Below are 25,607 nucleotides of genomic sequence, written 5' to 3' on the forward strand. Positions count from 1 at the left end.
CCTTCCCTGTCCCATCGTCGCCACAAGACCTATCTGTGTCGGTACGACGTAAAGCAAGTAGCAAAAAAAAAAAAAAAAAAAGCTTCCTTCCAACTCCTAGGCCTTTCCTATCCCATCGTCGCCATAATACCTATCTGTGTCGGTGTGATGTAAAGTCACTAGCAAAAAAAGAAAAACCACCTTTTAGTACTGAAGATGAACTCCTCAGTTGGTTAATTAATGATTTCCTGTCATATATTAAGAAACTTAAAAGGCATTCAGAGAAAGTAAAAAGGAATCAAGAGAGAAATATATCAGGCATAGATCTTGACTACCCCGTCCACTGTGGCCTGCGTAAAATACCTCATAAGTATACATTTGCATTATGCATTTTTTTTTTTTTTTTTTTTTTTTTGCTATTTGTTTTACGTCGCACCGACACAGATAGGTCTTATGGCGACGATGGGATAGGATAGGCCTAGGAATGGGCAGGAAGCGGCCGTGGCCTTAATTAATGTACAGCCCCAGTATTTGCCTGGTGTGAAAATGGGAAAACACGGAAAACCATATTCAGGGCTGCCGGGAACCTAACGAGCTATGGCATCGAGCTCTTCTTCAGCTACCTAAGACGCCAAGCGGAATACAGTGACATTATGGTTCATGTGGCAAAAGAAAAAAACAGACTGTAAAGGCTGTTTAGAACATATCTGTTCTCCAGCTACTCAAAGTCCAACATTGTGTCTTATTCGTTTTCAAGATCGAGGAGCCCTCAGATACCGAAAATCGTTTGTGGCACTTCTGCAATGAACGATGGAATTTGTCACTTCCGCTACGCAGTACTTGCCCCGAAGAGAGTTACTAAAAGGTGTACGTTTATTTTTTCGAAAGACATGTTCAACAGTGAAATTAAGTGTGGGAAGTATAAAGGCGACAAACCACCTCTTTTTCTACAATGAAAATTTATGATACCTCTGTTAGACAACATTGCTTTGAGCCACTCAAGTAGAAGAGAGAAAGTTTTGAAACTTGATAAGAAGCCCCTCAGAAGAAAAGTTTTGAAACTTCAGTGACATATCCAAGCCAATGCAGCACCGCTCTATGAATAAATTACTGTCAATACTCGCAAAAACATTCAGCTCTTTTTATTTAGGATGTAATTTACTTATTGACATATACGGCCATGCGAATACAAGGGGGCGAGAACGCGATCCTAGCGGCTGAATGGTGAACTAGGAAGCAACCCGTTTCCACGAGTGCATTTCAAGGCCTTGTATTATAGCGTAGGCAACGGTCGGAACCACCATCACCCCAATGTAAACCCAAATAATCTATATTTGTACAAGAGAAACTTGCGAAGTAAAAGCCAAGTATTATTACGCAAGAACTTACTAATGACTTCACCTGAGGTCCTTCGCTCCATGGCGACAGAACTTGTTTACAAACACGAGGCGCCAGACAAATGACTATCACAACCGGAGGTGATGTTCGACGACAGACATAACACTTTTCATACAAAATCTGTACTTACACCAAAAGAATATTCAAAATTGGATTCTCCGGACAGGAATTTTTGTTAGGACTGGAAACAACTTTTCCCGGCAATGAAAATATCAAGATTATAACTAGGGAAAGGATTTTAAGGTGCCGCTTCTTTCCAAAAGTATAGCTATTTTCACACAGCTAGGTCAATATATGTATTTGAGGGCATGAGACGAAGCGAAATAAACACAATTTTTTGCACCTTTTGCACTTTTTTGTGAGATTACTTTGCAACATTTTCCTTTCTATTTCATGCTTCAGCACCCTTTCCCCACACTTTTATCTGTGTTTTTTAGAAGATTAGACATATTTTTTCTCTTCTTGAAGAGATTTTTAAGATTGTGTTTAATCAGAAGTCAACAATAGTCAAGAAATAAATATTAACATATAATTTACGGAAATCATCAGTAATTCATATCCCAGCAGCAATGCCCAACCTTGGCAAGAATGGCCAATCTGCAGCTGCAACAGTTTATACTAACTTCAGTTACTACTGGCATGTATCTAACAGTTCGACCCATCTACTGTGTACTCTCTTGTTGGCCGTGTTAGTGTTTTACCAGTGCGAACCAGAACGTATATTTCCCAACAAAAATCATACCGAAGGTATACACTTTCAGAAGACTTCAAGATGCAATGTATTTATAGAAACTGATAACATCGTTCTTCCACGTGCCGTCTGCAAAGTAAATATTGCAATCGATAACAAGCATCAAAGAAACGGAACAAACCACTATATCCAGTACAGCAGACATGTAAAGAACATTTAAATTCGCAACCTAAAATGGCCTAACTATTCTGATACACGCCTTCGTTTCAGGATCTAAAAAGCAGCGGTAATTGCTTGAGTTCAGTGCGGTTCTTGCCATGTCATTAATCATGTCGGAATTCCGGTCCACAAGGTAAACGCATGAAGGATTTGATTTGCAAGAAAACTATGGAAGGTGAAGCGCAGCCACTTCTTGGAACAAAACCCACCAACTTCAATAAAGTCATTCCATCAACACCTTTTTTGCACTTTTTGTATGAATTTTCAGAAGTCTGTTAGGAATTTAAGGGTTTTTCGGGGATTTTTTGATGATACAAAGCACTATCTGATCTGTAGTGAACTAAGTACCTCAAATCTGTCTCCAAACGAATAAGGGTAGATAATCTCCAGGACGAGGAAATTAGACAGAGGTACACGGATATGAGTAGTGAGAAGTTTCGAACAATGGACAGTAACCAGGTTCAGGATATAGAAAGAGAATGGGTGGCATACAGGGATGCTGAAGGAGAAACAGCAAGGGAATGCGTAGGAACGTGTGTGTGTAAAGACGGGAAAAAGCGAACATGTTGGCGAAATGATGAAGTGAGAGCAGCTTGTAAACGTAAAAAGAAGGCTTATCAGAAATGGCCCCAAACAAGGGCCGATGCTGACAGGGAATTGTACGTAGATTAAGGAAACAGAGCGAAGCAGATAGTTGTTGAACCCAAAAGAAGTCGTGGTAAGATTTTGTAAATAACCTGGAAAGGCTAGATTAAGCAGCAGGGAAACCTTTCTGGACAGTAATAAAGGATCTTAGGAATGGAGGGAAAAAGGAAATGAACAGTGTTTTGAGTAATTCAGATGAACTCATAATAGATTCCAGGGAATCACTGGAGAGGTGGAGGGAATTATATTGGGGAAATTAAGCTTGAGGAAATGGAAAAGGATGGTAAATAAACTCCAATGTCATTAAGCAGCAGCGATAGAACAAAAGACCTAAAATTGTGAAGTATTCAAGTATCGTGGGAAAGCAGGGATGAAATGGCTTCATAGAGTAATAAATTTACCATGGAGTGTTGGTAAGGTACCTTCAGATCGGACAAAAGCAGTAATTGCACCTATCTATAAGCAAGGGAACAGGAAGGATTGCAACAACTATCGAGGTACCTCACTGATTAGTAGACCAGGCAAAGTATTCACTGGCATTTTGGAAGGGAGGGTGCGATGAATGGTTTGAGAGAAGTTGCATGAAACCAGTGTGGTTTCAGACCACAGAGGGGCTGTCAGGATCAGATTTTCAGTATGCGAAAGGTAACTGAAAACTGCTACGAGAGGAATAGACAGTTGTGTTTATATTTCGCAGATCTAGAGAAAGCATATCACAGGGTACAAAGGGAAAAAATGCTCGCCATACTGTGGGACTATGGGATTAAGGGTAGATTATTAAAATCAATCAAAGGCATTTATGCTGACAATTGGACTGCAGTGAGAATTGATGGTAGAATGAGTTCTTGGTTCGGGGTACTTACAGGGGTTGTTGTTCGCAGTTTACATGGATCATGTGCTGGAAGGTATAACGTAGCAGGGAGGGATTCACTTCACTAGCCTATGCTGACGACTTGGTCTTAATGGCAGATTGTGACAAAAACTGCAGTCTAATATCTTGCAATAAGTGCAATGAGTATGGTATGAAAATTAGCCTTTCGAAGACTGAATAGATGTCAGTAGGTAAGAAATTCAACAGAATTGAATGTCAGATTGGTGATACAAAGCTGGAACAGGTAGATAATTTCAAGTATTTAGGTTGTGTGTTCTCGTAGGATGGTAATATAGTAAGTGAGATTGAATCGAAGTGCAGTAAAGCTAATGCAGTGAGCTCGCAGTTGCGATCAGCAGTATTCTGTAAGAAGGAAGTCAGCTCCCGGGTGAAACTATTTTTACATCGTTTTTTTTTCATACCAACTTTGCTTTACGGGAGTGAAAGCTGGGTGGACTCAGGATAGCTGTTAGAAGTAACAGACATGAAAGTAGCGAGAATGATTGCTGGTACAAACAGGTGGAAACAATGGCAGGAGGTTACTCCGAATGAGGAGATAAAGGCTAAGTTAGGAATTAACTCGATGGATGAAGCTGAACCCGTAAACCGGCTTCGGTGATGTGAGGCGAATGGAAGAGGATAGGTTACCTAGGATAATAATGGATTCTGTTATAGAGGTTAAGGGAAGTAGAGGGAGACCAAGACGACGATGGTTAGACTCAGCTTATAACGATTTAAAGATAAGAGGTATAGAACTAAATGAGGCCACAGCACTAGTTGCAAATAGAGGATTGTGGCGACGTTTAGTAAATTCACAGAGGCTTCCAGACTGAACGCTGAAAGACATAACGGTCTATAATGATGTATGTATGTATGTATGTATGTATGTATTGAACCCATGACCTTTGTGCCCTAAGAACCTTATGCATAAATCGACAATCATTTAAAAGTTGGATTCTTGATAGCATGGATTTGACACGTGACGAGGGGGTGATTACCTTCGGTCCCACGCTCTGGGGTACGTGACGTCAGCCACACGTGTCAACGGCGGAAGAATCTCAAGTCATTTTTGTGAACTATTTCAAAGCGCGTGTACATGGCGACCCAAGCCAAGTCAAACTGCTATAAATACGAAGGGACGCCATGACGAAGTCTCCTTCTCCGGCATTTGTGATACAAAGCGGACGAAAAATTGTTGAGCTGCTCTGCGAAATCAAACAACGAAAGTAGACTGAGTTCAACTGCAGATTTCAGCCAGTGTGGCTAGGTCTTGACTCCGTGAGGAGGTAGTTTTCTTGAGTGAAATAATTGTACCAGATAGGACGGTCAAAGTACTGAATAAATTCTAATGTGATTAAGTAATTCGTGTGCCGAAATAATTATAATCTATCGTGTGCACTCAGCAAACAAGTGAAGGGTATTTTCTTTTTTATGCTTTATTCCAGGAAACCTGAAGATATTAAAAATGGTTTGTAAAGCCATGAATGTAAAAATGGCTAAATAAAATGCCAGGGTCGCAGGTGAGCCCTATGACGAACACTGGCGTGACGACATGAGGTAGGTGACTTTCCATCTTACTACCTCTTATATCTTGTCTCATGATCTCAAAAAGTGTATTTGAATGGGGATATACGACGCAGTGGTCATCCCTACTAAGTTTTGTAAATGTGAGAATACGACTAAAAGGGTCATTTGTTTTATTTCCCACTTGGATAAATTTTTGAAGTCTTGCGAGTGCCGTATAATGTTGTAAAAAGTTATTGAATAGGGTTTCGAAGTGATATCACGTCCAATGTAGATCGTCATCCGTGTGAGTGTACTGCCTATATTTTGTGATGCCAAATTAAGATGTTCATTCGACGTAAAATTTTTCTGTCTGCAATTTGACGTTAATAATAATAATCCATGGTTATTCATTTTCAATCGAGTGGAAGCGCGCTGTCGGGTGAGAACCTAGGGTGATGAATTTGGTCACGGGGAGAAACGTTTTTCTATGCCCATTTTAAACTGTGTCTTACTGACAATAAAAAGATCTAGTAGAATGTTTCAGTCATTTCTCGTAAAAATCAAGTTATTAAATACGATATCATTTATGCGAAGTTATTCATGAGTAATGCATTGTGCCATATTAGACGTCGAGATTTCTAGTGAGGATTTTATTCCAGTTCTTTGTCGACGATAATTGTGGAGCTGGGAAACAGGTGTTAGTTTTGTTGTTATGAGATTTGTGAATCAGGTTAGAGTCCTGTCATTGAAGCCGGGACATGGAAGCCCGAGGAATGTTTTATATGAGTTGAGATGAGATGTGCGAATCAGGTTAGTGTCCTGTCATTGAAGCCGGGACATGATAGCCCGAGGAATATTTTATAATGTTGAGAATGGAAAGAAATTCATAGAAATCCATAGCGGTATTAATTGGCGACGCGTATAATTAGTGTGGGCATCTTGAAGCATAATCTGTGCATTTTGTTGGTTAGAATATCGTATTTAATTATGTCGGCAGAGTTTAAAGGGAGCATTTTGAGAAGTCAGTCAGGTAGAACGAACCGGGTGTTTCATGTAACTGCCAAGCGAACTTGGGGTGTGAGAGGCCTCAACTGTGATAACGGGACAGGCGTGGAATTGAGATTGTACTGTATTCTCGGCCAGGGAAACGTTAAAATGCTGGATTTAGTTCAAATTCATAGCCGGTAATGATCTGAGTATTGTGAAATACTGTAATTGGGGACGTAATGAACATTTGAAATCACGAACTTTGAGTATAAGGAACAGAGTAACCAAATTCAGGGTTGTCCAAAATATAGAGCGATAGTTGTGATGATCGGTTTGTCTGTGAGGGGTGTGCAAAATTCATAAATGGTAATGACGAGATATGACATCGTAATTATATGGCGAGTTGTTTGGTTTGTACGTAGATTATTAGGATATCCAAGTGTTAATAACGGTTAGGACTAGATTAGATTTTTAAAGTGTGAGATCACGAGACAAGATATATAACTGGACATGAATTATGTAACAATTCCTTTCCAGCCAGATAAACATCGCAATATTGAATTCACATCACAGCTGCGTAGAAATTTGTGAAGAAACCAGAGTCCGCGGAGATAAAATTTGTTGTTCGTTAACATTTCGTCAAATCATTTAAATTTATTTAATTATTAAATTCAGTGAAACCGCATTTTGAAATAACTTTAATCAAGCGAATAACTTGGAGATGCATTCTGGAAATTTTAGTTTGTTTTCTGGGGAATAAAAAAATAAAGTAACGATTAAAGGGACATATCCGAAGGAAATGGATTTTACTGCCACAAAGTTTGTGAGCATTGCTATTGTTGTAATTATTGAACTTTGACTGATTGAGCAGTGAATGTGCTGGGATAGTAAAGTGGAAACTTTGGTCTTCAACCGATGTAACTTAATTGTGTTTAGCCTTCAGCCTAGAAACTTGGATGGTCAGTGGGTCATCAACCTCGGTGACTTAGATTAGGGCCATATGCCATTGTAGCATCATTTCCTTGCGGTCATCATCCACAATGATTTTAAAGTAACTTAGAAGATTAGATGTCGGTCCATGACATAGACGCAGGTCACATCGATTCAATTAAGGGTCCATGCCGTAGAACCACTGTGTGGCACACACCGATTGGACGGCCTTAATTATACCCAGAGTCCAGAGTTCGTGTTACGAGGGCTGGACCATAACGAATCACTATGATGGTACATGTGGTCTCACATGGAAGCCGAATTTAAGGATTTCCAGACTTTCCTTTCTTAAATGATTAATGATTGAGACAATGGTTTCTAGTATGAATGCCCGTCAGGCAGTTACGTTAAAGTCTCACACCAGTGTTCTGACGTTTATGTAAAAATGATTGTGGTGTCCAGTGGACACAATTGACTTCTATGATAGTGTTGACATACCAGAATGCTTCAGAATTTTCCTGAATAAATAGGAATCTTTTAAATAGACCTTTCATTCCAGTAGATAAATTAGAATTACTGAACCCTACCTTTACCTCAGCAAGTGACGAAGAACCCGATACGACCCAAGAGACAGATCTCATGAACTTTGCTGATAGGTAAGAAAGGTAGGTATCCCTCAATATGGACCTAAAGGGTTCAGTATGTATGTATGTATGTATGTATGTATGTATGTATGTATGTATGTATGTATGTATGTATGTATGTATGTATGTATGTATGTATGTATGTATGTATGTATGTATGTATGTATGTATGTATGTATGTATGTATGTATGTATGTATGTATGTATATTAGATTATGTAAAGTTTAGACACCGTCAGACTTATCCATGACCAAACATAACCTCTGGAATTCTCAACGCATAGGTAGGCCTAAGATGAATTATCGATTATAGCTTATATCTTGTACGGTACACGACTGGGTATGATTTTTTAATGAACATCTAAGGAATATTGCTCTATTTTTTGGATGAAATATACTATGTGTACTATAATTTTACTTCTTAATCTCTGTTATGTTAATGCATCCTGTCACAAAATTCAATAACAATTCCTTGTCATGGAAAGTCATATTAGGCTTCATTCTTTGTTTCTGATTAATAGCGGACATAATTTATGACACAATGTCTGCAAACACCGCTAGATGCGTGTTTTATTCATTCTATTCCTGACCCGGTCGCGAATTATCAGAATCATTTGAGTGATTCTCAAGATTATCCCCCATATACGAATTAACAAACATTCTAGTTATTGTTGTTGTTGAGATGAAGAACGTTTCTGCATCAGGCTCTTTTGAAATGTCATACTAGCAGGTTGACTGCCTTCTCATGACGTAATCATTCCAGTATGTTGTTTTTGTTTTGTTTTGCTAGTTTATTTATTAACGTGGGTTGATAGCGTAACATAACCTGTCTTCCCAAACCAGTCACTTTCTCCCCAAATGGCAGAGCCATCAGCTTGAATGTAATGCCGCATCTGGAACGAAATGGATTTCCCTTGACTAAAAAGTACATAAAAAAGGCTTCTCTTTGTTCCGACAGGAAGGATAATAGCAGGAAGTTGTCCGACTCGTTGGCTGAACAGTCAGCGTACTGGCCTTCGGTTCAGAGGGTCCCGGGTTCGATTCCCGGCCGGGTCGGGGATTTTAACCTTAATTGGTTAATTTCAACGGCACGGGGGCTGGATGTATGTGTTGTCTTCATCATTATTTCATCCTCATCACGACGCGGAGGTCGCCTACGGGCGTCAAATAGAAAGACCTGCACCTGGCGAGCCGAACCCGTCCTGGGATATCCCGGCACTAAAAGCCATACGACATTTCATTTTTCATAGCAAGAAGTTTAAGACAAATTATGTCATTTCCGAGAAGCTACCTTTGTTTCCATTAATAATGTCATTTCTTATTCTCATGCTCGGAGCATACCACTTAGTCGAGCATCTCGTCTCCTTACTCCCAAGTCTTCCCAACCCAAACAACGCAACATTTTCGTAACACTACTTTTCTTGTCGGAAATCACCCAGAATAAATTGTGCTGCTTTCCTTCAGATCTTTTCCATTTTTCGTATCAAATGATCCTGGCGAGAGTCCCGTACGCCCTTTTACGCCCTCTCCTTTACAACCCCTAAATACCCTCATAACCATGTGAAGAAATCCGTAACCTTTCTTAACAACCTCGTTAATATGATTACCCCAATGAAGATATTTCCTTATATTAACACATAGGTAATTACAGTGATCCTCATGAGGTACTATCACTCCATGAACATAGTAATTAAAACTAATAGAACTTTCCCTCTTGGCAAAATTTAAAATATGACTTTTTAGGCCGTTCATCATCATACCATTGTCTGCTGTCCATCTCACAACATTGTGGAGATATTTTAAATCAATCAATCAAACAATCAATCAATCAATCAATCAATCAATCAATCAATCAATCAATCAATCAACCAATCAATCAATGAGTCACCACTAATCTGCATTCAAGGCAATCAATCAATACTAATCTGCATTTAGGGCACTCGCCCAGGTGGCAGATTCCCTATCTGTTGTTTTCCTAGACTTTTCGTAAATGATTTCAAAGAAATTGGAAATGTATTGAACGTCTCCTTTGGTAAGTTATTCCAATCCCTAACTCCCCTTCCTATAAATGAATATTTGCCCGAGTTTGTCCTCTTGAATTCCAACTTTATCTTCATATTGTGATCTTTCCTACTTTTATAAACGCCACTCAAATTCGTCTACTAATGTCATTCCACGCCATCTCTCCGCTGACAGCTCGGAACATACCACATACCACTTCAAGGCATTCGCCCAGGCAGCAGATTCCCTATCTGTTCTTTACTTAATATTTCCTTAAATGATAGTCAAGAATTTGGAAATGAATTGAACATCTCCCTTGGTAAATTATATGCAGGAATGGTAGTCGAGAAAAACTCGAAGGAAATCTTCATTGGAATAAAAATGTTAGATATTAATGGCTCGGTATTCCCAGCAGAACTATTGGGCATCTTCATGGCAGTGGAATGGATAAAAACTGTACTTCAACTTATGCTATCCATGTTGACTCAAAATCTGCAATTTTTGCCATAGCTATTAAGAAAACTAACCATCCTCTCGCCACTCAAATCAGAGACAAACTTATTACTCTCAAGAAAACGAACAAGATTACTCTTCACTGGATTAAAGGACACACAGGACTTCGGGGGAAAGAGGGAGCTGACTATCTTGCCAAGATTGCTGCCAGCTATAAATCTACAATAAACTACAAATCACCGCCTCTAATTCATGCCAAACAAGTATTAACTGAATACTATACAACAATTTGGAACTCCATATATACCAGCTCCGAAGACTCCTTCCATACAAAATTATTCATTCCTAATATACCACACAGACTGTCCTCATCTATCTGGCCCAACTTCATAACCACCCAGTTTTTTTACAAATCATGGCCGCTTTAAATCCTATCTCCATAAAATGAACATGGATTCACCACTCTGCAGCTGCCCGGAAAAATCTTCACAGACTGCTCGACACCTGTTGACTGAATGCACCACGTACTCAAGAGAACGACCAGCTGTGCTACGATCAATCCCCCTGCCAAAGATTGTGAAATACCACTGGAACACTGTCGAAGTAACAGAATTACTCAAGAAAATCTTCCATTCACTTCAATAATTTATCTATATGTTGTTATCATAACTGTAAATATCCCGTGATATACCTGTAGGTGTAACACGGGTTGTAAATATATTAGCTAAATAAAAAATAAAAATAAGAAAACTCCCCTTCCTATAAACGAATATTTCCCCCCAATTTGTCCAGGCCGAGACCTTCATTTCTCGAAGTGTCGGGCCCTTCCACTTCTTTCCTCTCTGAGTAGTGTTATATAGAAGATGGTTGCCTAGTTGTACTTCCTCTTGAAACAATAATCACCAACATCGCCACTCTTATCATGGTTGGTATGGTAAAAATGAATAAGATAAAAATGATCGAAAATTATATTGTATTGTTAGGTAGTACGTTTCGATAGGACCAGTAACATAGCCTAGGTGAAAATGAAAACCTACAACCTGTTTTCCAGTCAATCACCGGATCAGGGATGGAATGAATCAAACCCCCATCTTTCGGCGAGGATAGGAATTGTGCCGGCTGCCGAGGCCTGTCACACTCCTCTGGGGCAATGATTAATGAGTGACAGATGAAATGAAATGATAGTAGAGAGTGTTGCTGGAATGAAAGATGACAGGGAAAACCGGAGTACCCGGAGAAAAACCTGTCCCGCCTCCGCTTTGTCCAGCACAAATCTCACATGGAGTGATCGGGATTTGAACCACGGATCCGAGCGGTGAGGGCCGACGCGCTGCCGTCTCAGCCACAGAGGCTTTCCATAACATGGGTATCGGCATTTTAAAGTTACATTTTAGGCGCCTTCCCCTAAACTAGCATATCATCCAGACTGTAGTTCCATATTCCCCGACTTAACATACCGATTTCCATTACATTCTGTGTGCCCATTTTCTCGTAGCTCGGCGTTGATATGGACTTAGCAACAAAAATTCAAATTCATGAATATCTCTATTATCTTAACCGGTAGGGTAAAAATGTATCAGACATAACATAACTGATCAAAAATGTAATTTTCTGTGACTTTCGTAATGCAGTAGGACCACTAATAACATAGATGTTTGATCATTTAATTTTAGGTCTTCTCCTAAACTACCATTTAACTCAGCGTAAATAAAATTGTTTATAGCCTAGATTGTAGTGCCTCATTCCCCGAATTTACATAACGATTTTCATAAAATTATCTTCAGCAATTTTCTCGTGATACATACATAGACAGAAATGACGAGATATTAAGAAGTGTATTTTCATGTTTCTGTGGATATGATCGATACAGAAATACCATTTTTTTTTTTAATTCTGAGCAATGTGCAGACAGAACTCTTACTGTATAGATGTTGTATGGAAAATGCTCTGCCAAAATACTCATGTACATAAGTAAAACTCTGTGTTTTGCAATCTGGTGTAAACTATTGGTGTTATAATATTTTCAGTGTTTCATTGTCCATTCAATAGGTAAAAATCTAGTTTCGTGCTGTTTCACGCGTAAAAAATGAAAACAATATTCGACTGATAAAAAATACAGGATTACATTTAATTCCTGTACATACTGAAACATTATTAGAAAATTTAAGGGGTATCCGATAAGAACTCCATTGCAAGGAGCATTTTATGTATGGCAAGGAGCTGAAAAAGTTTTTGTTTTGCTAGTGGCTTTACGTCGCACCGACACAGATAGGTCTTATGCCTAGGAGTTGGAAGGAAGCAGTCGTGGCCTTAATTTAGGTACTTTAGGTAATTTAACTGGTGTGAAAATGGGAAACCACGGAAAACCATCTGCAGGGCTGTCGACAGTGGTATTCGATCCCACTATCTCACGGATGCAAGCTCACAGCCGCGCGCCCCTAACCGCTCGGCCAACTCGCCCGTGAAAAAGTTTTAAGGTGTATAAAAGCAATTGAAAGTTTTGAGAAACATACTTGTTTTAAAACTGCCCTGGACTGTAAATTACTCCCTCAGATGTCTTTCTCCTCTTGGTTGGTAGATGCAGAGTGGGTTTCGGCCCATAAGTGGCCACGGCTGGTCCGTGGTCCAACAACTTTGCACTCTAACCGGTCAACCGAGCAGAGGAGAGGTGGCTCTACATCTCTGTATTCGGAAGTCGGGACAGGTTGGCCCCAACCGTCGGCTGTCCTGAGAATGGTTTTCCGTGGTTTTCCATTCTCCTGCATTAAGGCGAATGCCGGGACAGTTCCTAGTATAGGCCACGGCCGCCAACCCCCTCACCTTGTCAGTGCATCTCATTCACTGTAACAAATTTCCCGTCCTGAAAGACGGCGTCACCATCTAAGAGGCCCGCCTCCCCCTTCAGGGGAGAAGTGAAACTATTTTAGTAGTAGTAGTTCTCCTCTTGCACCCAGCGAAGGCCTACTACAAGGTAGGCATTATTGAAATGGTGGTCCGAAAGAACTTTGAAGCTAATTTTGACCGACAGTGTGAGAGAATAGGGACGTGGGCTTACTCTATATACGCCGAACCGCTACCCTTTAAATTCAGAATTTAGAGATTTAGAAAGGGCGTTAGGGAAAACTGATAACGAGATTTGAAAGAGGAAGAATTTACGGATTTTTAAGATTAAAACTGAAAATTCTATTTTTTTACGTCAAATATCGCAACATTTTAGCCATAATTCCCCTTAAGAAAAAATATAAATAAATTTCCTTCTCAGAAAATCAAATGATCATAAATATGTCTTTAATTAAAATGTGTAACACGATGTTATCCAGCAAATGTGCAGGCTCTCTTGTGAAGTATTGATGGATGGCCATGACATACATATCTATGCTTTTTCTAGGCTTTTTCTTCCACGTTTTATATTAATTGTTGTTAGAGATTAATTCCAAAACATTTTACAAAACACCGAGCTCGATAGCTGCAGTCGCTTAAGTGCGGCCAGTATCCAGTATTCGGGAGATAGTAGGTTCGAACCCCACTGTCGGCAATGGGTTTCCGTGGTTTCCCATTTTCACACCAGGCAAATGCTGGGGCTGTACCTTAATTAAGGCCACGGCCACTTCCTTCCCATTCCTAGCCCTTTCCTGTCCCATCGTCGCCGTAAGACCTATCTGTGTCGGTGCGACGTAAAACAACTAGCAAAAAAAAAAAAATTACAAAACAATGAATTCCATTATACTATATCGACTATTTAAAATAAAGATTCAAAACGTAACGGCACTGTTTGTAGGTTGGTCAAATTGTTAAGTACGTTGCCATGCTTTGAAATATGAGCAAGGAGAGAGAAATTCGGGAGTGCACTGTTTATTTGCTTTATGAATGTTCTTATTATCACTTGTGATTGTGATCAGTGAAACAGTACAGAGCCATAACAGTCGGGATTGCATTAGCTGTTAGCCTGTTAATGGGTGTGCATAAATGGCATTGTCGTGTAGTTAATTACCGTAATTAATTAATTGATTAATTAATGTATCAGTACAAGCAGATTTCTATTCAGCCATTGTCATCGGATTATTATGTCCGACTCGTTGGCTGAATGGTCAGCGTACTGGCATTCGGTACAGAGGGTCCCGGGTTCGATTCCCGGCAGGGTCGGGGATTTTAACCTTGATTGGTTTATTCCAGTGGCCCGGGGGCTGGGTGTTTGTGCTGTCCCCAACATCCCTGCAACTCATACACCACACATAACACTATCCTCCAGCACAATAACACGCAGTTACCTACACATGGCAGATGCCGCCCACCCTATCGGAGGGTCTGCCTTACAAGGGCTGTACTCGGCTAGAAATAGCCACACGAAATTATTATATTATCGGATTATTATTATTATTATTATTATTATTATTATTATTATTATTATTATTATTATTATTATTATTATTATTATTATTAATGGTATCGTGGTGCTTGTCAGTGAAAACTGGACCGATTGGGGAGTGGAAAAAGATGGCGGCACAGCCCTGCCAGAGTAAAATGTCACGAACCACCACTGAATATGAGATGTAATTATCGGTTATAGTTTATATCTTGTATGGTGTACGACTTGGTATAATTTTGTAATTAAGAGCTAAGGAATATTGCCCTCTTTTTTAAAAAAAGAAATATACTATGTGTAGGCTATAATTTGTTTGATTATTCTCTATTATGTTCATGCATTCTGCCCTCAAATTCAATAACAATTCCTTCTCTTGGAACGTCATATTAGGCTTAATTCTTTGTTTCTGGTTAATATGGGACATGATTTATGATAATACAGAAGTGCTGAATGACCTTAAAAGCAGACCTATATTGCATTACATCTACGAATACCAGAGAAATTGGCTAGAACACCTGAACAGGATGGACAGAAGCAGGATCCCCAAAGTAGTCATAAACTACTGCCCCGGTGGGAAGAGATCTCTGGGACGCCCCAGGAAGAAATGGCGTGAAAATACAAATATTTTGTATAGACCGTAATAGTTCTTCTATAGGACTAATGCATGAAAGGATGATGATGATGATGATGATGATTTATGATAAATGATTTTCGAACACCGAAAACTTGCTTACATTTCGATAGTGACGGCAGCACGTAGTCATTTGTTTTCCGTGCGTCAGTATGAAAAATTTAAGGTTCAAGTTCAGATTGAAACGAAAACTTAGTTTTGGTAAACCGAAATAATAAATTTTGTGGTGAATACGGAAGTGGGCACGAGATTTTGATATCTAAAATAACAGCAAAAGTAACTAACATTGGTGAATAGGGTCTAAATAATAAATAAATAAATAAATAAATAAATAAATAAATAAATAAATAAATAAATAAATAAATACTTCATATAATGGAACAGAAGTACGGACAAAGATGTGTTAAAGATCTAAATGGTAAACTCCAAATAGCAAACAGATGTCTTACCAATAGCTGAAGGAGAGGGTGCGGCTTTGCAAGCCGCCACCAGAACCACTAAGCAAAGAACAACGTAACGCGACATGTCTATGCCGTACAGGAGACCAAGAGAAACTGAACAGTCTGCTTACGAAAACATTGATTATATAGACAAGAGAAATGCCTTGAGCTGCCTGCGAAAGTGAGTGTGTATCCTGCGGCTTGGAAGGAGACGTAGAAAGGGGTCGGGGATAAGTAGGGCAATGACCCAATGAAGGACTTGTGCAAGATAAATAAGGATTCCCTATAATTACGGAGAATTTCTTCAATAATTCTTGTAAATATAATAGCTTTTTCTTGTCTGACGAAACTTCTCTCTGAACAACGACATATAAATAAGTAGTTCTTGTGCTTGCATACCTGTTATTATTTAAAGGTCCGCCTTGTCAATAAATTCAACAACTAGTATATTTACTAATACATCAAATACACAAATATATATAAGTACATGTTTCCAGAATTAATATCGTCTTCTTCAGCTTACAGATTAAAATCACACGCATGTAAAGACTTTATTTAATTTTGTTTATGCCCTAATATAAAACTGGTTAAAAACAACAATACAATAAAACACATTAAAAGTTCAAACATGAATACCATTAATGTAATGTCCATTGTCCTGAAAAGAGTTCATATATGGTACTACAACAACATTAGATTAACCAGCTCAATTTTAGTACCATATGTTTTTATAGTATGGTTGTTTTTAACCAGTTTTATGTTAGGACATTTTTAAATAAGGTCTTTTACATGCGTGCGATTTTAATCTGTAAGGTGAAGAAGACAATATCAGTTCTCGAAACATGTACATGTCCGCCTCTGTAGTGTAATGGTTAGCGTGATTAGCTGCCACCCACAGAGGCCCGGGATCCATTCCCGGCTCTGCCACGAAATTTTTGAAAAGTGGTACGACGGCTGGAACGGGGTCTGTTCAACCTCGGGAGGTCAACTGAGTAGAGGAGGGTTCGATTCCCACCTCATCCATCCTCGAAGTGGTTTTCCGTGGTTTCCCGCTTCTCCTCCAGGACATTGCCAACATTCACGACAGCAAAACAATACAAATAAAACTCGAAATGGGGTAATGTGTGGTATACAGCTTCCTGTCATTGACTTAGGAGGCCAGCGCTCTAGCGGCATTATGGTGAAACTTTCCAATTGCAACGTTATCATAGCGTCATAAATGACAACACAGAAACCAACCCTCGGATACAGCGGTGCTGCCCCCAACCGAACGATTCATCGGAGTCCCTATACTAGCCAACAGGGAACAACTTACGAGCTCTCACACTTTCTCTTCCAGTCGTTATGGCTTTCTGTTGGGCTTCAAAAGTGATTTTCAAGGCGAACGACATTAAAGCCGTTCAACCTTAAAACCATAAGGACAACAGCCATCACCTTGTTCGGTATCATGACGAATAAACAAATCTCCACAGCACGGAATCTCGTCGTTGAGGGACAGGGCAATAACACTGTAAATTCACGAATATCTCCATTATTGTGTTCATTGGGTGATAGTACCTCACGGGAACACTGAAAGTAGGCTATTTCGGTGTTATCATAAGGAAAAATCTTCATTGGGGTAATCGCATTAAGGAAGTTGTAAGGAAGGTTACGGATCTCTTCAGGTGGTTATGAGGCTATTTAAGGGAAGTAGTAAGGACGTAAAGGAGAGGGCGTACAAGTCTCTGGTAAGACTCCAATTAGAGTATGGTTCTAGTGTATGTGACCCTCACCAGGAGGTGTTGGTGGTGATTATTGTTTTAAGAGGAAGTACAACTGGCCAACCATCCTCTATTAACAGTACTAGGAGGAGAAAAAAATGGAAGGGGTCAGACACTTCGAAAAAGTTAATATATCGCCCAAAGAACTACAAGAATCATGAAGGGCACGAAAATGAAAGACTCCCTAGGACTCGGAAAAGAACAAGAGTTGACCAAGGGATTCGGTTAGATGAAAGTGAGGAGGCTAACACAAGTAAGAGGAAGCAATACCAGTACTCAACTAATGGACCCATGGTAGCCAAACCACTCTCCTTGATTAAGAGCCGCTGGGGCCTTTTTTAGTCGCTTTCTACGACAGGCAGAGGCTAGTATGGATGTTATTCCGCCCCCACCCACACAAGGACTACTTGATACAAGAAATGGAAAAGATCCAAAGGAAAGCAGCTCGATTTGTTCTGGGTGACTTCCGATAAAAGAGTTACGAAAATGTTGCAAATTTGGGCTGTAAAGACTTGGGAGTAAGAAGAAGAGCTGCTCATCTAAGTGGTATGTTCCGAACTGTCAGTAGAGAAATGGTGCGAAATAAGGTCGAGTGGAGCTTTTAAATGTAGGAAAAATCACAATATGAAGATAAAGTTGGAATTCAAGAGAACAAATTGAACCGAGCTCGATAGCTGCAGTCGCTTAAGTGCGGCCAGTATCCAGTAATCGGGAGATAGTGGGTTCGAACCCCACTGTCGGCAGCCCTGAAGATGATTTTCCGTGGTTTCCCATTTTCACACCAGGCAAATGCTGGGGCTGTGCCTTAATTAAGGCCACGGCCGCTTCCTTCCCATTCCTAGGCCTTTCCTATCCCATCGTCGCCATAAGACCTATCTGTGTCGGTGCGACGTAAAAAAAATGGAGTAAATATTCAGTTATAGACGAGCAACGCGGTGCAGAGGTAGCGTAACCGAAGGCCCGGGATCGATGGCCAGCCAGGTCAGGTATTTTTACCTGGATCTGAAGGCTGGTTCGAGGTTGCAGCTGAGGAGCTAACTGACAGTGGGATAGCGGTCCCGGTCTAGAAAGCCAAGAATAACGACCGAGAGGATTCTTCGTGCTGACCACACGACACCTCGTAATCTCCAGGCTTTTGGACTGAGCAGCGGTCGCTTAGTAGGCTTTTTTTAAATAAATAAAAAATAAACACAAAGAAAACGAAAATGATGGTCGTTCAAAAGAAGAAGACTGAATTGAAAACAGACATTAAATTAGGCTGTGAAAAAATAGATCAGGTTAAAGAATTTTGTTATCTGGGTAGTGTTATTACCAATGATAATCAGTGCCTGGCAGAAGTCAAAAGGGGCTGCCTGGCCGAGGCGGTAAAGGCGTGCTCGGTTCGCCCGGAAGGGCGTGGGTTCGAATCCCCGTCAGGAAGTCGTAAAATTTAAGAAACGTATTTCCATTCCCGGAGGTGCATATGGCCCTGAGGTTCACTCAGCCTACACCAAAAATGAGTACCAGGTTAATTCCTGGGGGCAAACGGGGCCGGGCGTAGAGCTAACCACTCTACCCCATCACGTGCCGAGGTTAACAATGGTGCAAGCCTTTACTTCTACTCCTCCAAGGGCCTCCATGGCCTGTACGGAGGTGACTTTATTTCAAACAGGGAAAATCTATTGTTAAATAAGTACATAGGAATTGAAACCAGGAAGAAATTTGTTAAAACCTTTGTTTGGAGTGTGCTAGCTTACGGTTGTGAAACCTGGACTTTGGGAAAACAAGCACAATCAAGACTAGAAGCTGCTGAAATGTGGTTCTGGAGAAGACTGACAGGGACGAGTTGGACAGAAAAAAAAGACTAATATCCAAATCTTGAATGAAGTTAATGAGAAAAGACCTTAATTTATTCAACAGAGCAGAGGAAAGCTAAATTTCTTGGACACGTCCTACGACATGACACCTTTCTCGAGAATGTCTTCGAAGGAAAGGTCCTAGGGAAGAAGTCGAGAGGAAGACAACGTCTCTCATACCTTAGGAACATCATCACTCAGCTGGGTTTTTCTTCCTATGTCACGATGAAAAGGACTGCTGAAGACCGCGGGATGTGGCTACAGCGACAAGGCTTAGCCTTTAGCTAATGGATGGATGGAAGACCTAATCTACTTCGCAGTGCTGAGGACTGACAGAAAGTTCGGCATTGATTCCTCTTATTTGTGCCCGGCTCCTCATTTTCATCTATCTTATTCGACTTCCCTTGGTCTACTCTTGTTCTTTTCCGACCCCGACGGTATTAGATTGCGAGGCGTAGGGAGTCTTTCACCTTCACTTCGTAACCCTTGTCTTTGTTTGGCCAATACTTTCATTTTTCGAAGTGTCGGATCCCTTCCATATTTTCTCTCTGATTAGTGTTATATAGAGAACTAGCTGCAGTAGCCTTCATTGATGGGAAAACTCTCCAGCTACTTTCCGCCAATATTCAGGCATGCAATAACCCCATGCATCGGAGATGAGTGGCAGCAGAAGAGACAAGTCATATCACAACAATCATCAATCTACTGTGATTGTTGATCAATTTTATGAGCTTTCAATATTGCATACCTTCACATTTAATTTTCTTCCGACCGGGTGAGTTGGCCGTGCGCTTAGGGGCACACAGCTGTGAGCTTGCATCCGGGAGATAGTGGGTTTGAACCCCACTGCCAGCAGATGTATGAAGATGGTTTTCCGTGGTTTCCCATTTTCACACCAGGTAAATGCTGGGGCTGTACTGAGCCGTATCCTGCCGGCCCATAAGAGATACTCAGGTCATTATTTGACATAATATGTAAATTTCATTGATATGAATTGCGGTCATATATGGTAAAGTAACGAATCGTAGAATAGTTGAGAGCGGAAGTCTATGGAGCCATCAAGTCGCTGGATATTGCCCAATACTTCCTCGAGACCGTGAGAATGGCTTAGCGTCACTAGGAGTTGGCACATCTCGGCACGTGTGCAAGGTGCTGACCAAGCGAAATATTCAGCCAATGAGAACGTGAGGATATGGCAAATATGGAGTCTACATCGCGTGAAGTGATAATACCAGGTTGACCAACATGTGCAGTTGCTTGAGATAATTTCTGTTATTTGACGGATTTCCACAGGTTTATAAGTGAAATAATAATCAGGAGTACGATATAAAAATTATAGGAAGAGATTTGACATTATTTGAACTGTGTTTTATTGATATGTTATAATTAATATTGTGTCATTGTAAATGGTAAGCATTCTGATTGGTGGTTTGCCTAGACATGCGGGAATCCCATAGTTGCAATGGCGTTACCCCCGCATCCTTAGCACCCCAAGTTCTGGAGAGTGTCACTCTGATCGCGCAGTTTGGATAGTGAAGAAGGGCGTCACTCTGATCGCGGATACTGACGTGATGTGAACGTTGTTCGGCGTGCTCCGAGAATTGTACTTGAAAGTTGCCACGTGAACATATCAGTACCAGAATATGGTTTTTAAGACCTATAAACAGTGTTTCAGTCGTGCAGTGGAATAAATTAACTGATGCAGAGTAAATTGCAGATAATATTATAGCGTAAAGCTCTCTACCAATATATAGACGGTGATAATTAGCCGCAGTGTAGAAAGTGCAGCAGAGACGTTCCGTTGTCTCATATCTTTCATGTAGGTCGCGTTTCGCGAGGAACTTTCGATACGTACCGCGTGCCGCTCTCAATAAATGTGTACATAAACCCTCAAGCGTAAAATTTACAGTGTATTTATATGTCAGTGTGTTGGCTGAGTTTTAGCCAAAAAAGGGTCGTTCGGCACGTGCAGAATTGAGCGGTGAAGAGATATTCATCCAAAGCCTTCTGTGTTGCAGTGTTCAATAACTTTCAGCAAGAAGATGGCTTCGCCTATGGAAGAAGGAAGTGTATTTCTGTGTGTTGAAGCTGTGATCAACATGGAGTAGACACCCAACGAGGCAGGGATGTGAGCCGCTGCCATGTATCCAGAGAGTCGTCCAAGATAAGGCGCATGTGTTAATTATGGAATGTTATATGGGTTATGGTAAAATGCTAGTGCAGTTTAGAATAGGGATTTTATTTAACGTAAAGTAAGCCTGACGGCATATGTTTATTTCACTTTTATATTGTTGTATATACGGATAAGAGAGAAATGCATGTTCTCTTTCTTTTTATTTTGATTTATAACTAGTTAGTTGGGATAATGAGGGATTTGTTAGGATTATTTTGTTGTTCATTCATGCATGATAATTTAGTTTAGTATTATTCCGATTTTTCCTTGTATATTAGTGCTAGGAGGATTAGATTGACAAGTTCCTCTAATTTCCAAGTTAAACACTTGCTACGCTATTTTATTTTGGTCATTTAGAGAATTAGTAACAGTTGAATTGCATGACGAATGGTATTTCAGAAGCTGTACGTAAGGGGCTGCATAACAACGTTGAAAGAATAGGATCTTCGAATTTAGGTTGGAATCTGCTTTTTTGCCCAAGGATTTGCACAGGAATTGAACCCGGTTTCATAATGTAGAAGGCTGATGTGATTTGTAAGAGATATGAGAAGTTATAATGCATGCGGAGTCATAAAGTGATTATGCAGGCCGTTGGCATGCCTGATAAGTGAAAGAATTATGTGCAGTGGATATGTACCTGCTATTGTCTTCTGAGAGAATATTAATTATCAGAATTGACGGAATTGATTCCAGACCAATGAGTCTGATGTGTGTTAAATTGTCGAAGCATGCTAGAAAGGAATACGATTGTACGTGAGTTTCCGTATAGACGAAGCAAAATGATATCTCATTGCAAGCTGGTATATTGGCCGTGTTTATTTAGACGACGTGAATGAGATGGTGTTTCCGTGTTACAATCTTGGCGGACAGAATCCAAGCCTTAGTACAGTGTTGAGTTCCAACATTTCCTTTTAGCTCACAGCATAGCAGGAAATACGTGACGGATGATCACGCTGTTGAGTGCGCAAATGCAGCAGAAGAAGGCAATGTTGCCATTGCTTTCTACATGATATTGATAGATAATTATATGTTTTTCTCTTACAGGATGGTGTTTTATGATGTTTCACGTTGTTTGAATATGTTGTCTTGTTGTTTAATGGGGAACAGCCCGAGTGCTGAGTATTATTGATGGTCAATCTAGTTCTCACTAGATCCTTTGTGGTGAACCGCGATTCACATAGAATCAGTGTAGCGTGTAAGACTGTTTCTCTTTATACGATGTAAATCAACACCTCCTAGATAATAAGGCCTCACAACAGCGCTGTGACGTCACGCTACGGAGGCGATCGCAATCCAAAGAAACGTAAAGCATGGTCACACACAAACATGATTTTAATACTTTTAGCTTGTGGAATAACTTATTTACCAACAAATAAAGTTTAAATTTTAAGGGACATTGAATTATATTGCCGTTATTACCGTATCTTAGAGACTCTGTCATTAAAGATAAACAACACACTGTTTTAAATCAGGGCAGCATTTACAATGTTCACTTACTCCAGGCTGACACAGAACTGAAATTCACAAACATATTTCAATTGAAATAGGCACTGAATAGACAGTGAATGATTTTAAAATAAAAAGAGAACGCATAAAATTAGTTTAGGCCTAACATGTAGACTGTACTACAAAAATATGATACACTAACTTCACATTTATTTACAAACTTCCATTTTGCGAAAATTTAAAAAGACATTGAGTTAATAATATTAAGGAAGAGGAGCATAACATTCACCTGGTCTGTAGGTAGGCCTAGGTCCAAATTATAACACATTGGCATTAAAGTTAATAAGATATACATCATTATATATCAAGCATGCTAGTAATGCACAACGACTTCGATACTTTTGCCTATTACATGAGTACTGTACACAACTATTTTGAGAAAATTACAGACTTTCTTGAATTTGTACAATGTTTTATGGATTCATTAGTTTTGTTCCTGCAGTAGTTATTTATTAGAATAGTTGTACACTTCCAAATAATGTTGTAATACAAATATTCTGAAGTGTGCTCCCTACATTCATTCCTGTAGTCTATACATTCATCAGCTGAGAGAACAATTTGCAGGGTCACATCACTTACATACTTCTTATGGTTATTTAAGCTAAGAAATTTTCTCTCACTTTCTGGCCTCAACATCTTTTTAATGATGACATATGTGTATGTAACTAAGTGTAGCCTACAGCTGTTTCTGCAGGATATTTCAAATTGCCCCCATTGAGGCTTCAATAACATTATGATGACTATTTCTAACAGTAACATCTTTCAAAATTAAGAAATCTGCACAGTAATTAAAATTTAATTTCTTGAGAAGAGAATGACAACAATAACCTGCTATGTATGTTAAAATACTTGCAACACCAGATGTGCTGTCAAGATCTGAGTCTGTTACATTGAGCTCGCCTGTAAATGTATGAAATGAGGAAACTGCACAATAATCATGATCTAACAGTATATCTTCATCAACAATATCATTTACAACAATTTTCCTACCATTAGAAATGGGCAGTTCAATTGAATTCAAGATTCTTATTTTTTTCTCAATTTCAAACACCTGTCTAACAGAAACATGGTAATGGCCACCTGCAAGTTGCCTGTAATCACCAAATCGTGCCTCTAATGCATCTGTCTGAAACTTTCCAGGACGAAAATATGACCATTTCAGTACTTCAGAACAAAACTCTGTTAGCTGTTTAAGGCAGCGAGTTGTTTGAGTAAGAGCCCAATGCGTTTGACTAGACAATTTGCCACATTTCAGACCTAGATTATCCCAGTGATCTAACCCCTGAACAAACTTCATTAAAAAACCCTTCCGTTCATCACCAGGTTTGTTGGTGAGAGGCTGTTGAAATTTATCATTAAGTCTTACACCTTTGAAAGGGGTCTTTACGTTAACAGTATACCACCAGGTAGTGATTACTTTTACAAATTCAGCTGTGCCCTCATATGATGTTAAATCGTGCTTTTCTCCTACAACTAGTAAAGCATTTACTATATGGTCATTAAACAACTGACACATATATTTCACATTTTGTCTTTCAAAACTTGAAGTGCATAGAGTTTTGACAGTCAAACCATACCCATGCTTCACAAGGTCATTCCCTTCAGCCTCAAACAAGTCCCTTATAGCTTTGAAAGATGCAACATTAACTTCAGAAAAATCATCAAAGTCAGGATACACAAATTCCAAACTATTAGTTTTCTGGTTGAGCCCATTATTTCTGATGCATTTAAATAAATGCACAGTGTCAATGAGATAAAAAAAAAAGACTTGTTAGGATTTCCAGGATTGCAATACTCAGTTTTAAGTTGAGGTGGATTTGAAAATTTTGACATTACTTTGGTGTTGAGAGCATTATTATCAGTCACAACAGCCAGAACATTAAATCCCATAGATTCCAAACCAACAATAACCTTTGACATGATACTGTGTAAATCATCACCTGTTAATTTGGACACAGGGAGAATATGAACTACCCTTCCTTCTTTGATGATAAAATGCTCTGGATCATAAATACATGTGCTGATGTAGCAACATTGGTAGTGTTAGCACATGAGCCTACAATGTTCCCTCCCTTGAAGTCCATGTATGGTTTAATGTGAATTTCATCTACCATCAATGTTACAAATTTGTAATTCTGTTGAAAACCTTGAACTTTCTGTTTTATATATTCCAGAAAATATATAGGGTTCTGTTCTAATATTGAGCTACCATTCAGACTGGAACATACTCTTTTCAAAAAGTATTAACATGTGGCAAAATTAAATTACTTCTATGTCCCATAAATTTGTAAGCATGAGGAGAAATCAGTTGGAAGATTGAACAAATAACAAGAAAATCATTATCATACTCCCTTTTGTGTTTAGGAACTAAGGAAAGTTTTAACTGTGATTTTATTAAATTAAACGTGGGGTCATCTTCCTCAGTGATCATTTCACCCACTAGGCCTAGAATTAACTTATTCGTTGTATCTTTCTGCACACTGTTACACTCATTCCCTGTAATGTAGCTATGAAATTTTGTAACTAAAGAATGTACTTCATTTGTGTTGGTAATTTTGTCTACATTAGAAAATTTA

At 39.5% G+C, this 25,607-nt stretch overlaps 1 protein-coding gene across 1 annotated transcript in view; it reads right to left on the reverse strand.

Annotated features, from left to right (window-relative positions):
- LOC136885576 (protein takeout) overlaps window positions 1-15,870 on the reverse strand; it is a 47,590-nt gene extending 31,720 nt beyond the window's left edge. Inside the window, exon 1 of the mRNA XM_067158227.2 lies at window positions 15,767-15,870. Within this exon, the coding sequence (XP_067014328.1) occupies window positions 15,767-15,842 (76 nt within the window). The 5' untranslated portion in view covers window positions 15,843-15,870. The remainder of the gene's footprint in view (window positions 1-15,766) is intronic.
- Between the last annotated feature and the right edge of the window lie 9,737 nt (window positions 15,871-25,607).

This window comes from Anabrus simplex, chromosome 14, assembly GCF_040414725.1.
Source record: "Anabrus simplex isolate iqAnaSimp1 chromosome 14, ASM4041472v1, whole genome shotgun sequence".
Lineage (NCBI taxonomy): Eukaryota > Metazoa > Arthropoda > Insecta > Orthoptera > Tettigoniidae > Anabrus > Anabrus simplex.